General features: G+C 38.5%; 1 protein-coding gene across 1 annotated transcript in view; it reads left to right on the top strand.

The window, feature by feature from the left end:
- Positions 1 to 16,326, top strand: part of ATP6V1C1 (ATPase H+ transporting V1 subunit C1) — a 112,848-nt gene that overhangs the window by 13,671 nt on the left and 82,851 nt on the right. The window contains exons 2-3 of the mRNA XM_037802551.1: positions 12,975 to 13,145; positions 14,258 to 14,325. Of these exons, the coding sequence (XP_037658479.1) occupies positions 13,014 to 13,145; positions 14,258 to 14,325 (200 nt within the window). The 5' untranslated portion in view covers positions 12,975 to 13,013. The remainder of the gene's footprint in view (positions 1 to 12,974; positions 13,146 to 14,257; positions 14,326 to 16,326) is intronic.

The raw sequence follows: 16,326 nt of genomic DNA on the forward strand, positions 1-16,326 counted from the left end.
GTAATTGTGGTGGTTGAACAAACTGACTGTAGAGTTATACTGTTTAGAAAATATAGATCCTGCACCAGATAGACATCTCTTCCCTTGGTCTCACATGGAAGTTGAAGTTCTAAAACACAGTCAGTTTTGACCTTTACCCTTTGGTCCAGTTTGCCCTAGTCTTAACTAGACTGCTTCATTCGTATCACTAATTGAAGTCTGGGCTCTTTTTCAGCTTTTTTTTAAACAGTTGCTGTATGCGCTGATACTGACATTCATATCTGCTGAGCTCTAGCTCTCAGTTTTGTGTGTCACAGAGATACCCATTGTTCCAGAGACCAATCAGGTTATACACTAAAGGATCAGCATCTCAAAGTTTGGAGATAGACATTACATTTCAGGAATAGATTTGACTGCTATAAGAGCTTACAATCTAGGGACCATTACAATAGTCGTTCCCCTTTTAAGCTTAGATTCAGTTCTGAGTTTACACATTGTAGTTAGTCAATATTGGTGAAGCATTATAGTGTTTGCTTTTATTTCTGGTGTACTTCACTCAGATGCTCTGTACAGGATCCATTTACCTCACTGCATGTCTCACAGCTTCACTCCTTCTCGTAGTTGGTCAGTATTCCATTGTATGCTTACACCACAGTTTGCCGTTCTGTTCCGCAGTCTATGTACCCTTAGGTCACCTCCACCCTTTGAGAAGTCTGGTTTTATTAAATCAGCAGTCAGTTGGCTGCAGCTGTGACTGATCACATCAACAAAGGGCATGTCTTCCACAATGAGAGAATTCAGCTGGATTTAATCCAATCAGTTGAAGACTTTTAAGGGAGACAGATAGAGGACCTTCACTACTTCTTCGGGTACCCAGCGAAGTGTTTCCTGAGGAGTTCATCGAGGTTGCCAGTTTGCTGCCTGAGGAGTTCATCGAACACCATCATTGGAATTGCCGGTTTGCTGCCTGCCCTATGGAAATTGGACTTGTGTATCCCCACAGTTGCATGAGATACTTTCATAAAATCTTATATTTAGATCTCTCTCCTTGATTCTGTTTTCTTAGAGAAACCTAACTAATACAACTTGGTACTGGGAGTGGTTCTTGAGAAACAGAATCTTAAAATGGGCTTTTACAATTGGTTTTCTCCTCTGATTAGATTCAAAGACATTAATGACTCCATTTCCAATAATCAAGATAGTATTGACAATCCATGGCATGAGTTGGCAGTGGAGATATGCAGAATATCGCCATTTGATTCTCCTAATCATACTGTTTGTATGAAGCAAAGCAAGGCTCTGGGTGACAGTGTTGTTTTTTTTTTTTTTTTTTAATCTTCATTTTATTGAGATATATTCACATACCACGCAGTCATACAAAACAAATCGTACTTTCGATTGTTTACAGTACCATTACATAGTGGTACATTCATCACCCAAATCAATCCCTGGCACCTTCATTAGCACACACACAAAAATAACAAGAATAATAGAGTGAAAAAGAGCAATTGAAGTAAAAAAGAACACTGGGTACCTTTGTCTGTTTGTTTCCTTCCCCTATTTTTCTACTCATCCATCCATAAACTAGACAGAGTGGAGTGTGGTCCTTATGGCTTTCCCAATCCCATTGTCACCCCTCATAAGCTACATTTTTATACAACTGTCTTCGAGATTCATGGGTTCTGGGTTGTAGTTTGATAGTTTCAGGTATCCACCACCAGCTACCCCAATTCTTTAGAACCTAAAAAAGGTTGTCTAAAGTGTGCATAAGAGTGCCCACCAGAGTGACCTCTCGGCTCCTTTTGGAATCTCTCTGCCACTGAAGCTTATTTCATTTCCTTTCACATCCCCCTTTTGGTCAAGAAGATGTTCTCCGTCCCACGATGCCAGGTCTACATTCCTCCCTGGGAGTCATATTCCACGTTGCCAGGGAGATTCACTCCCCTGGGTGTCTGATCCCACGTAGGGGGGAGGGCAGTGATTTCACCTTTCAAGTTGGCTTAGCTAGAGAGACAGGGCCACATCTGAGCAACAAAGAGGCATTCGGGAGGAGGCTCTTAGGCACAACCATAGGGAGGCCTAGCCTCTCCTTTGCAGCAACCGTGGGTGACAGTGTTTTTGACACCTTAGCAGCGTTTTGCAGAGTTTGGAGGTATGATAATGTTTGCTAGTTGCTTTTAGATAAGGCTGGATAAAGTTATAATAGAAAGGGACAAGCTAAAGTCTTCAAATTTGAAACTTAAGCACCATATGACAGATGTAAAGGTTTCTATGAGTGCCCTGAAAGAAAATCTTATTCCCTATGGCCCCAGACTTGAGATTTCTGAAAACCAGACCCAGAGTCTCATTGTGTGAGTAGCAGATTTACAACATAAACTAAAATCTCATCCTCACAGGGTGTCTGCTGTTAAAGTAAAGGCATTGACTGGAGAATAATGGGATCCTGAAACTTGGGATGGGGACATGTGGATTGATAATAATGGCAGTGAGGACACTGGAACCCTGGATTCTGCTGAGTCTTTGTTAGCTATACCTGTAGTGGTCTGTCCTGAGGAAACACCCTCCACCTCCAGTCTGCCCTGAGGAGACAGCTAGCTAACCTCCAGCCTGCTTTGAGGAAACAGCTTCCCAACCTCCAGTCTGCTTTGAGGAAACAGCTTCCCAACCTCCAGTCTGCCCTGAGGAGCCTGCCATCCATCCTCCACCTAAAGAGATTAACCTTTCAGTGCCTGCTAAACCTGTAATTATCACCCCTGAAGAAGGTGCCCTCACTCCTCTGTTGAGAGATTAATCCTGTTTCACGAGATGAAAGTGCCACAGAATGTCCTGAGGTAAATGGCTTGAAGGATACTTCTAATTCTTTTCATGACCCACCCCCACCACCAGTCTTTGCTACAAGATTTATAACTAGACTAACATTCCAAAAGGCCCCAAAGGGTGAGGTACAAAGTGTTATCTGAGAGGAAGTACGCTATATTCCAAAAGAACTGTATGAATTTTCAAATTTATACAGACAGAAATCAGGGGAATATGTGTGGGAATGGATATTAAGGGTGTGGGATAATGGTGGGAGGAACATAAAGTTGGATCAGGCTGAATTTACTGATATGGGCCCACTAAGCAGAGATTCTGCATTCAGTGTTATAGCTCAAGGGGTTAGAAAGGGTGTTACAGTTTCTTTGGGTGGTTGGCTGAAATGTGGATCAAAAGGTGGCCAATATTACCTGAGGTCGAAATGCCAGAACTGCCCTGGTATAATGTAGAGGAGGGGATTCAAAGGCTTCAAGAGATTGGAATGTTAGAGTCGATTTATCATGGAAGATCTGCTCACACACCCCTGTAATATGCAGAGGACACACCTTTTACCAGGACTCTGAGGAATAAATTTGTGAGATTAGCTCCGTCATCCCTGAAGAGCTCTGTAGTTTCCCTTCTCTGACGGCCAGATATTACTGTGGGAACTGCTGTCACTGAGCTGGAATCCTTAAACACAGTGGGGATAATCGGATCCCAAGTCAGCAGAAGCCATGTGGTAGCAGTTAATTGCTAAAGACAAAGTGGGTGTGGCTACCGTAATAGAAAACAAGCTGAAAGCAGCAGTCAAAATAATCTGACTCACAGAGATTTATGGCATTGGCTAGTAGATCATGGAGTAACTAGTAGTAAAATAGATGGGCAGTCTACTAAATTTTTGTTTGATTTGTATAAGCAGAATTCTAGGTCAAGTGAACAAGTCTCCCTTGAATTACAAAACCAGAGAGTCACAGCCTCTTAATCAGTTCCAGACTTGAGACAATTTACAGATCCAGAGCCCCTTGAATGAGGAGAAGGCCGGGTAGGTACCCTTGGGGAAGGACCCTGTTACACTGCCAAAAAATTATTCTGTTAATCTTCCTCCCAGCCTTCCTCAGGGGGACCTATCGCCTTTTATCAGGCTAACTATGCATTAGGGAAAAGGAAATGATCAGGTATTTTGGGGATTGCTAGACACTGGTTCAGAAGTGACGTTAATTCCGGGAGACCCAAAACGTCACTCTGGTACAGTCAGAGTTGGGGCTTATGGAAGTCAGGTGGTTATTCTGTGGTTATTTCCTCAGGTCCGGAATGCATAATTGGAATAGACATACTCAGCAACTCGTAGAATCCTCACATTGGTTCCCTGACTTGTGCAGTGAGGACTGTTATGGTTGGAAAGGCCAAGTGGAAGCTGCTAGAACTACCCCTGGCTAGCAGAATAGTAAACCAGAAGCAATGCCGGATTCCTGGAGGGATTGCAGAGATTAATGCCACTCTTAAGGACTTGAATGATGTGGATGTGGTGATTCCCACCACATCCCCATTCAACTCTCCTATTTGGCCTTTGCAGAAAGCAGACGGGTCTTGGAGGATGACAGTGGATTGTCGTAAGCTTAACCAGGTGGTGACTCCAATTGCAGCTGCTGTTCCAGATGTGATATCATTGCTTGAGCAAATCAGCACATCCCTTGGTACTTGGTTTGCAGCTGTTGAGCTGGCAAATGCTTTTTTCTCAATAGCTGTTAGTAAGGACTGCCAGAAACAGTTTGCATTCAGGTGGCAAGGTCAGCAGTATACATTCATTGTGCTACCTCAGGTATATCAACTCTTCAGCCCTGTCATAACATTGTCTGCAGGGATCTTGATCGTTTCTCCTTCCCACAAAACATCACTCTGGTCCATTATATTGATATCATGTTGACTGGACCTAGTGAGCAAGAAGTAGCAACTACTCTAGATTTGTTGGTAAGGTATTTGCGTGTCAGAGGATGGGAGATAAATCCAACAAAAATACAGGGGCCTTCCAGCTCAGTAAAATCTTTAGGTGTCCAATGCTGTGAGCATGTTGAGATATCCCTTTTAAGGTGAAGGATAAGCTGTTGCATCTGGCCTGTGCTATGACTAAAAAAAAGAGGCACAATGTTTATTTGACCTCTTTGGATTTTGGAGACACCATATTCCTCAGTTGGGTGTGCTACTCTGGCCCATTTACTGAGTGACCAGAAAAGCTTCCAGTTTTGAGTGGGGACCAGAACAAGATGAGGTCTGCAACAGGTCCATGCTGCTGTGCAAGCTGCTCTGCTACTTGGACCATATGATCCAGCTGATTCAATGGTGCTGGAAGTGTCAATGGCAAATAGAGATGTGTTTGGAGCCTTTGGCAGGCTCCTATAGGAGAATCACAATGCAGGCCCTTAGGATTTTGGAGTAAAGCCTTACCATCCTCTGCAGATAACTACTCTCCATTTGAGAAACAGCTTTTGGCCTGCTATTGGGCCTTAGTAGAGACAGAACGCTTAACCATGGGCCACCAAGTTACCATGAGACCTGAGTTACCTATCATGAGCTGGGTGTTGTCTGACCCACCAAGCCATAAAGTTGGGCGTGTGCAGCAGCACTCTGTCATAAAATGGAAATGGTAGATAGAGCTCGAGTGGGTCCTGCAGGCACATGTAAGGTAAACGAGGAAGTGGCCCAAATGCCCATGGCCCCCATTCCTTCCACCTTACCTTCTCTTTCCCAGCCTTCAGCTATAGCGTCTTGGGGAGTTCCTTACAATCAGTTGACTAAGGAAGAGAAAACTCAGGCCTGGTTTACAGATGGTTCTGTATGATATGTTGGCACCACCCAAACGTGGACAGCTGCAACACTGCAGCCCCTTTCTGGGTTTGGTTTAAGGTGATGTGTATAACTGCCAAGTTGACAAGGGATAGACTGTGATGGTTAGGCTCATGTGTCAACTTGGCTGGGTGATGTTGTCTAGGTGCCTGGTCAAGCAAGCAAAGACCTGTTATTGCAAGGACATTTGTGGCTGGTTAGTAAAGCAGAAGGCTCATTTATTAAATCATCAGTCAACAGGCTGCAGCTGTGACTGATTACATCAACGAAGGGCATGTCATCCACAATGAAAGAATTCAAGCAGCTGGATTTAATCCAATCAGTTGAAGACTTTTAAGGGGGACAGACAGAAGACCTTCACTTCTTCTTCGGGTAGCCAGCAAAGTGTTTCCTGAGGAGTTCATCAAAGTTGCCAGTTCGCTGACTGAGGAATTCATTGAACACCTTCATTGGAATTGCCCGTTTGCTGCCTGCTGTATGGAATTTGGACTTGTGTGTCCCCACAGTTGCATGAGATACTTTTATAAAATCTTATGTTTAGATATCTCTTGCTGATTTTGTTTTCCTTGAAAACCCTAATACTGGAGGGATCATGAATGGCTGGTAAAACCATTAGGTTCAAGGTCAGGTGAACAGTGATATAATGAACAGATCAGGCTGAAATGACTTGGTTATTTCAGTCTTAGCATTACTGGAAGTAGGACACCCAGACATTATGTACCTTCTAAAAAGAAGCCATAAAAAAGGTGTGGTAGTCTGAACCTGTTACGTCCCCCAGAAAAGGCCATGTTCTTTTAGTCCATTCCTATGTATGCAGACCGAGTATGGTTGGGACCTTTTGATTAGGTTGTTTAAATTGAGATGCGACCCACCTTCTTCAGGGTAGGTCTTAATCCTCTTGCTGGAGTCTTTTGTAAGAGAGTAAAACGCATACAGAAGCTAAGAGATGAAATTCAGAGAAGCACTGAGAGAAGCTGAAAAATGGTGCAGCCAGAAGCTGAAAGAATTGAAACCCAGGAGTGACGGACCAGCAGATACTGCCATGTGCCTTCCCATGTGACAGAGGAGCCAAAGGTCACCATTAGCTGGCATTCAGGGTCCAGGTATTGTCCTGTTGGTTCCTTGATTTGGATATTTTTTATAGCCTCAGAACTGTAAACTTGTAACATTAATAAATTCCCATTTTAAAAGCCAACCCATTTCTGGTATATTGGTTTCCAGTAGCTTTACCAAATTGAAACAGAAGGACAGAGCACCACTTGTACCATATTCTTGACCAGAAAACCTAAATTTGAATCTAATCATTTCTCTAAGTCCAACTATTAGCTTACAGAAATTGTACGCCATATATCACCATAACGATGCAATCAGCTACATTTTGAAATTGGGAAACTATAAATCAAATCACCCAGTTTCTTTAAAAATATAAATAGCATGAAAGAAAGTGGAGGAGGGGTAACTGCAGTAGATTAGAAAAGGCTTGAGAGACACATCAGGTACATTGTGCAGGCCCCTATATGGGTACTGGTTGGAGCACACCAACTGTGGAGGGCGATTTTTGAGACTATGGGGGAACAATGCAATGTGAACTGATTATTGGATGATAATGGGGAAGTGTTTATTTTGTTAGGTGGGTTGATGATATTGTATAATGTGTTAAAAATCTCAATCTGTTAGACATCTGTAGTATTTACAGTGAAATGATATGATGTATGGTATTCAGATTTCTCCAGCAAAAGGAAGAAAAAACTTAGAGTTGATGGTTGGGTTAGATGAAACAAGAATGGCAAAATATTGGCAGTCATTGAAGTCGAGTGATTGGTGATGGGTTGTTCTACTTTCCTAGGCTGCTCAAGCAAATGCCGTGAAATGTGTTGGCTTAAACAATGGGAATTTATTAGCTTATGGCTTTGAGGCTAAAAGAAATTCCAAATCAAGGTGTCACCAAGATGATGCTGTCTTCCCAAAGACTGGTGTTCTGGGGCTGTTTGCCAGTAATCCTTGGCTCCTTTGTTACATGGCAGGGCACATGGTGGTGTCTTCTGGTCTCTCCATTCTCGTCTGGATTAAATTGATGTAGTTTCTCGCTTCCTGTAGCTTTCTCTCTCTCTCTCTCTCTGAATTTCATTTTCTTATAAAAGTACTCTAATAATAGGATTAAGTCACATCTGATTGATGTGGGACATACCTTAACTGAAGTAACCTCATCAAAAGGTCCTACATACAATGGGTTTACACCCACAGGAATAGATTAAATTTAAGAACATGTTTTTTTCTGGGGTAAATACAGCTTCAAACCACCACAAAGTCATATAGGGATTTATTATAGAATTCTCATTATTTTTATGTCTGAAATTTTCTTTAGTAAATGCATAGTTACCAACAACAACAATAAACAACAAAAAGAAAATAGCATGATAAGCACTTTACAGTGGCATTTATAAGTTATTAAGTAAAAAGAAAGATACTTCCCACTTGGGTCACTGGGGAGAAACTTGGATGGTAGGATGGGTTAGGGCGGCAGTTAATATGGTCACCCCCAGGTAACAGGCAGTATGGGAGGGGCAAGATCTGTGTACTTTTTTTGTTTTTAATGCAATTTTATTGAGATACATTCACACACCATACAATCCATCCAAGGTATACAGTCAGTGACTCACAGTATCATCACATAGTTGTGCATTGATCACCATGATCAATTTTAGAACATTTTCATTACTCCAGAATGTGTACTTTCTTTATTCATTCCTTCCAACAGCTCTGTGAAGAGATTTGAAATATTTCCACTTTACAAGTGAGGAAACTAGTAAGGGATAGAGCTGGAGTTTTAACTGTTAGAATCCAAAGTTTGTGTCCTTTCTTCTATGATCTTGCAGGTCCCTTGACTCTCGTTTTTATTTTTTGCCTTTTTCTTTTTTATTTCTTTTTGCCTAATTCTTTTTTATTTTTGCCTTTCAATTTGGAGGAATCATTGTTCCTTCTAGGAAGTTGAATAGTTTTGAATGCTGGGTGATGCTGTTCTAAAAGTTGTGATGGTCCTGGATGAAAAAAAGAGAGAAAGGAAGCACAGATCCCTTTATCTAATAAAAATTATTGGTCATAAAGGGTGCTCTGAGCCTGAAGCTAAACAGGGAGGAGGGGTTCAGGGCTACATGTAGATCTCTTCAAATAGAAGAGCTCAGGCAGGGCTGGATGCAGAGCAATCTCTTCTCCTGTTATGCATGGCACGGCAGGAAAAAACACACTGGATGTGAACCCCATCTAACAGTTGTGTGACCTTGGGTAAATTATGTAACCTTCCAAGTACTAGTCCCTGTCTCACAGGGTTGTGAGAATTAAATAAGGATAATGTATGAGAAGTGCATAACCCAGTACTACACATAGAAAGCACCTTTTCTTTTCCCCCTCATCTCTAGTCTCTAGAAAAGGCTTTAGCTAAAAGAATTAGAAAACTGTTCTATAATTTTCCTAGACATTTGTGGACTACAGTTTTGTTTAAAATTTATCATGACATGATTTCCTTTGATCCTGATAAAAGCTCAGTGAAGTAGGTAGGACAGGTATTTCTTATAGACGGAAAAATGAGACCTCCTTTCCCATTTCTTGAACTCCTTTGGAAACCTGTTGGATGAAAATATTTTCTAGAATACTAAATAGTATGATAGTGACATCTACTGTAATAGCTCATATTATTAGTCTTTGAAGAAGCTGCAGTTTAGATAATTTAACATGTGGAATTACTGTCATCAGAAGAATTTAAAAATTGATTGCATTATCTGCCATTTTTGGGAGGAAGAAGAGAGGCAATAAAAAAAAAAAAACATGCCATCAAATAAACTTAAATAGAACCACTTGTATGAATAGTTAAAATAAAACCTCAATTTACCTAAGAACTATCATCATTTGGAAGACCTTGATTACCAAAAGAGGTTTAAAAATGTTACTGATCCTCTGATCAACTTTGAATTTTAAAGTTCAGGGTGGTATTGGGCTAAGAAAGCTAGATTTCATAAATTCAAGAATATTAGATGGGGCAAGCCAAAAATAGGGAAACAGCCACAGATGAAGTGGCGAAAAGGAAAGTGAAAAGGTAGCAAGGTAGCAAGTGTTGGAGCAGTGTAGGTGACCCAGGTGTAGCAAAGAACAGGAGTGGCGGAGTGACAGGAAGGTAGGAGATAGGCCGGTAACATTTCATTGGGAATTTATTTTTAGAAGCAATTTCCTGAGAAGTTGTAGCTCAAACTCTTACCCCTGCAACATCATACGATTAGAATTGTTGAGTATATTGACTCTGAAATACTAAAATACAAACAGTCCCAAAACATCAAAAGAGTTTGTGTTCAATGTATTAAACTTGGTCAAAAGACAATATAAATAGATTAGAAACTATGTCTGCTAGCGATAAAACAGAAAAGTTGTTCTTGAAGTATTAATTTGGTAACTAGACCGCTCTATTTTCTGAATATTCCAATTGAAAAGTCATTAAAATTTTATTTTTTGTATTTTAATTTCTTGTCCTAAATTAATTGCATTCTTATATAAAGTTTTAAAATATTTAATTGTGGAATACTTCAAATATACAGGAAAAGTTCAAGTATTTTGGATTAACAGACACACGTACTCACTACCCAGATTTAACAGATGTTAACGTTTTGCTGTATTTTCCTCAGATCTTTTTTCAAAAAAATATACATACAACTAAAGCCCCTTTCTCTTATGCATGTTTTTACTTTCTGTAAGTATATAGCTAAGAATAGTGTATATCATTGTGTATTTTTTTAAATTGGGGAAATACAGACTCTGACTCTGCTAATGGGAATCTGTGTTGGTAACTGCTTTGAAAAATGATTTGGCAATACCCAGTAGAATTGACAGTAGTCTGTAATCAGTTATCCATTGCTGCTAATAAACCACTTTGTAAATTTAGTGGCTAAAAACAGCAACAATTTATTATTTCTCCTGATTCTATTGGTTGTCTGGGCAGTTCCTTGGCTTTTGCCTGGGCTCATTGTTGTGGCTGCATTCACCTGGAGGACTGGCTAGGCTGGATGGTTCAAGTGGCCTCACTTATGTGCCTGGCATTTAATATTAGTTGTCAACTGCAGTGGTATCGATTCTCCCCTGTGTGGCTTCTCATACCTTCCAAAGCTAGACTGGCTTCCTTACATGGTGGTCTGAGGGCAGTTGTCCAAGAAACACAAATGAAAGTTGCAAGATCTCCTGAGGCCTGAGTCCTGAATTCATGTAGTGTCACTTCCATGTGCTTTGTTGGTCAAAACAAGTCGCAAGACCAGTCCAAGTTCAAGATGAAGGGAAGTAGATGCCACCTCTTAATGGGAGGACTGACAAAACCTCATCGCATAAGAGCATGGGAATATTTGTTGGCCACCATCTTTGAAAACCATCTACCACGTCATCATACCCCACAGTTCAATTGTTTTATCCTTTGTGGCTGTTCTAGAGAAACTCTTTCACAAAAACAGAGACAGGTACAAAATTGTTCATTGCAGAATTGTTTAAAATGGTAAAAAAGTAAAAGCATTTGTCCTTTAGAAAGAAAATGGATGATAAATTTTCTCTTTTTTTTCAAATAATAGTACACCATATAGCAATTAAAATGAATAAATTAGTTCTACATGGATCACATAGTTTATTCTAAAAATTAGTTGAGTGAAAAAATTAGTTTGGAAAAGAATACAGATAATAGGATATTTATTTAAGTCTTAAAAATTAACGTTTGAAGTTTCTCAGGTAGGCTGATGAGGATTTTGTTTATAAATCAAAGCATATGTTTGTATGACCTCATTGGAGCTTGGTGCTCATGGGTATGTTCCATCCACGGATGGTAGTTAGCCATATTGTTTTCTGGTCACAGACTAAGTGCTTTGTCTGGGCTAGCCTTTTCTGGGCTAGCCTTCTCTGGGCTAGCATTGCTGACAAGCCTGGGTTTGGCCTGTTGACCAGTTGATAAAGTACAGCACTTAGTGCAACTTCCTCAGTAATTTTGGAAAAATTGTCTTATAGTACAGTTTCCTGTGATACTCATTTAATACTCTGTGTTTATACCAATTGACCTCTGAATTTCAGTTTCTTATCTGTAAGTGGGGAGGATGATGTGTCTTATAGAGGTATTCAGAGGAGTAATTGAGATAATAATGCATAAAATATTTACAGCAGTACCTGGTACATGATAGGTACTCTCTAAATGGAAATTAGAAAAATAACATAAGTAGATAGGGTGGCATCTACATTAAGTTCACTTTTAATGGTCTAATGACAAGGTAGGATGACTTTAATTAAAATGAACTACTGAAATTATGAAAGTCCATTATGATTAAATATAATTCTTTATATCATCAAGGAAATTTAAATTTATAAAGTTCTTTCACGTTCATTATCTGATTTTGTTCTGAGAACAACTTTGTAAGGTAGTTATCTTCAATTTATGGACATGGATCCAAGTCTCAAGAGAGGTTAAATGAGCATTGGTAGTAGAAAGTTTATGGTGGTTCCACTGAGGGCATCATAATGTGGAAATGATGATAAATATTTTCATTTTTACTAGTCATTTTGTATTTGTGCCTTACTCCCTTAGATTCTGAATAGACTGGCTCTGGCGCAGGGTAGATTTTGAGACTGTAGAAGAGGGGAGGATGTAGGATGTTTCTTAATGGGGCTCTTTCTGGAAAGAGCCTCTTTCCCACTCAGATCCAGTAGTGTTGTTCTAAAACCCTACTTTAAAAAAGTCTTACATTTTTAAATATCAAGGGAGATTTGCAAAAAATTTTTGCTAATTTGTACATGTCTCAGCTTGATGGCAACCAAGTATACATTGAGTATTTGAGATTTCCCTTCCTGGACTGTGGATTAGAGTTAACCATTTATTTGACTAGCTTTTTAGAATTTGCTAAACCAATTGAAGCAGATTTATTTGGTGGCTACCATTCAAATACATTGACAAGTTAGGCATTTAAAATTTTTCCTTCTTTGGTTGTATGTTTTAAAATTTTAACATAAACCCATAAATTGGTGGCTCTCCAGCTGCCTTTGTGGAATGAAACTATTGGTGGCTGATGTTTGGGTCATCTCACTTGCATTATTCCATTTAGGATGTTAAAAAAATAAAGACATTTGGTCTTTATCATCTTTTTTTTTTCCTTTGTATTATAAATGCAGTCACCTTTTACCATTAGATAGATTTACTTCCAGGTAAGTAAAATTTACTTTACTTTGGCTCATATTCCAGTGTTGGATTAATTTTGTTGAAATAGCACATGCTTTATCATTTGTCCTGAGACTCTGAAGCACTTTAGATACAAATGATAATTTTTTTTTTTGGTTTGTTTCATTTTACATTTCAGAGTCTCTCTTGACTTTGGAAACAATACCTGGTAACAAACATGACTGAGTTTTGGCTTATATCAGCTCCTGGGGAGAAAACATGTCAGCAAACATGGGAGAAACTGCATGCGGCAACTACAAAGAACAATAATCTTTCTATAACTTCAAAGTTCAACATCCCTGACTTAAAGGTAAAACTGCATGTTCCAAAATAGTTTTGGACTTCGTCATCAGGGGATAACCAGTTCTCTTTCTTAGCTTTTGATAGAAATGAGGTACCCAGAAGAAAAGAAAACTCTCTTGTCTCTAGCAGCTGGCATAATTTAAAACATGTCTTGTTTCTTCCAGTCTTCAGATTTTAAATAATGAGGAAATTGAGAATTTAGAAGTAAACCATCAAAAAGAAATGACATTTTTTATTAATTCAACTTCTTTGTGCCCTTCTAAATAGTAATTTAAATTGTAATGAGAAATCTTATGAAACTATTTGATATATTACATTCACAAATAAGATTTTCAGAAGTGAAAAATCATAGTAATATATATTAAATACCAGTGTATCAGTTTTTCTGTTATTTCATTTATATAATGCTCATTAAAGTAAATATTAAAATAGCACTTACTTAATAATACTTGACAAATCGAATGTAGGTATTTAATTTATTTAACATTATTAATGATCAGTAATCTGGCAGCATTGAAGGGAAGCAGACTGCAGGTAATCAGTTAACTAAATTTTTGTAAAAAATGGATAATATTACGGTGTTTATATTTTACTGGTTAACCAAGTAAGGCAGTTATAAGTAATACTCATTGAAGAAATACTTGTAATTTCTGGTTCTTAATATTTTGGGGGTTATGGATTCCTTTGAGACATTAATATAAACTGCAGGCATTTATCCCAAAACACACAGATTTACACACTCAATTTTGTATATAAATTGAGTTACTGAGTCTGATGTACATCAGTGGACCTCTGCCTAAGAGCCCCTGTGGTAAATCTTGGGTCATGTGATTGAGATGATTCACCATCATTACACAGTACAGGGGCACAGGCCTACCTTTAGGGAGTCTTCATGTCTTAAATGGTAGTTGAACACATGGATTAGAGAATTATCTTGTATACCTATTAACAGCTTTGAAAAGTCTGGCAAACTTGGGGTCTTTTAGCCTCAGTTGTACAATATTAATAAAAGTATGGAGAACTTAAGATTTGTGGGCCCTTCAAATCAAGATTATGTATCATCTTGTAAAAAAAAACAGAATGAAACCTGAATAATAAAATGTTTTCTTTCTCTTTTAGGTTGGCACACTAGATGTCTTGGTTGGTTTGTCAGATGAACTTGCAAAACTGGATGCATTTGTAGAAGGGTAATGTACTTACTCATCTACATAGAGTAGGGCAAAATGAGCCACTATTAATTAGGCTTCCAGGATTGGATTTATTATCATGTATACTTCTCTTATTGGAATGGTTTTAGAAAGTGGTGATTTTAAAAAGCTTTTTTATAAATCAGCTTTATAAAGGTGCAACTTTATAAAATGCACCTGTTGTAAGTATGAAAATGATTATTTTTTACATTGGGCCCATTTAAAAAAAATAGATTTATTGAGATATAATTCACATACCAATACCATTCTCTCCTTTGAAGTGTATGGTTTTTAATATATTCACAACATATGTAAAACCATCATCACAGTCAGTTTTTTAGAATATTTTCATCAAAAAGAAACCCTGCAGCATTTGGCTACAACCTCCCTATCCCCCCACCTTCAACTCCTCCCCAGCCCTAAGCAACTACTCATCTACTTTCTGTCCCTATAGATTTCCCTATTACTGACTTTCATGTGCGTGGAATCATATAGTATGTGGGCATGGGGGACTGGCTTCTTTCACTTAGCATAATGTTTTCAAGGTTCATCCATGTCGCAGCATGTACAAATACTTCATTCCTTTTTTCTTGCCTTTAATCCAAAGTATACAATCAGTGGCTTTTAATATAATCACAGAGTTGTGCACTCATCACCACAATCGATTTTAGAAATTTTCATTACTCCATTAAGAAAAACCCAATATCCCTGTGGCCCACATTGTTGACACTTAGCATTGGTCTGGTACCCTTGTTAAAATTGATGAAAGAATATTAAAATATTACTGTTAACTTTAGTCCATAGTTTGCATTAAGTGTATTTTTCCCCATATACCACCCCGTTATTAACACCTTGTAATAGCGATGTATGTTTGCTATAGTTTATGAAAAAATAGTCTTATATTTGTACTATTAACCACAGTCATCATACAACCCTAAGCTTCCCTTTTCAACCACATTCACACATATAATTCATTGCTGTTAATTATACTCATAATGATGTGCTATCATCACCTCTATCCATTTCAAAATATTTACAATTAACCTAATTAGAAATTCTGTACAAATTAAGCATCAGCTCCTCATTCTCTGCCCCCAGTCTATCCTCTCGTAACCTATATTCTAGATTCTAACTGTGAGTTTGTTTATCTATAATTAGTTCATATCAGAGAGTTCATACAATATTTTTTGTTTTCTCTCTGGCTTATTTCATTCAGCATAATGTCTTCAAGGTTTATCCACGTTGTCGCATGCATCAGGACTTCATTACTTTCTACAGCTGAATAATATTCCATCGTATGTTTACACTACATTTTGTTTATCCTTTCATTGGTTGATGAACACTTGGGTTGCTTCCATCTTTTGGCAATTGTGAATAATGCCACTGTGAACATTGGTGTGCAGATGTTTGTTAATATCTATTCCTGCTTTCAGTTCTTTATACCTAGTAGCAGGATTGCTGGATCATATGATAATTCTTTACTTAGCTTCTAAGGATCTGCCAACCTGTCTTCCACAGCTGCCACACCATTTTACATTCTCACCATCAGTGAATGAATGTACTTATTTCTCCATGTCCCTTTTCAACACTTGTAATTTTCTGTTTTTTCAATACTGACCATTCTAGTAGATGTGAAATGATATCTCATTGAGGTTTTGATTTACATTTCCCAAATAGCTAATGAGTCTGAGCATCTTTTCATGTGCCTCTTAGCCATCTGTATTTCCTCTATTTGGAGAAGTGTCTATTCATGTCCTTTTTCCATTTTTTAATCGGGTTGTCTTTTTATTGTTGAGTTGTAGGATTTCTTTATATATTCTGGATTTCAAACCCTTATCAGATATGTGGTTTTCAAATATTTTCTCCCTTTGAGTCAGATGCCTTTTCACCCTTTTGAGAAAGCCTTTGAAGCACTGAAGTATTTGATTTTGAGGAGTTCCCATTTATCTATTTTTTCTTTTGTTGCTTGTGCTTTGAGTGTAAAGTCTAAGAAACTACCAC

This window comes from Choloepus didactylus, chromosome 14, assembly GCF_015220235.1.
Source record: "Choloepus didactylus isolate mChoDid1 chromosome 14, mChoDid1.pri, whole genome shotgun sequence".
NCBI lineage: Eukaryota > Metazoa > Chordata > Mammalia > Pilosa > Megalonychidae > Choloepus > Choloepus didactylus.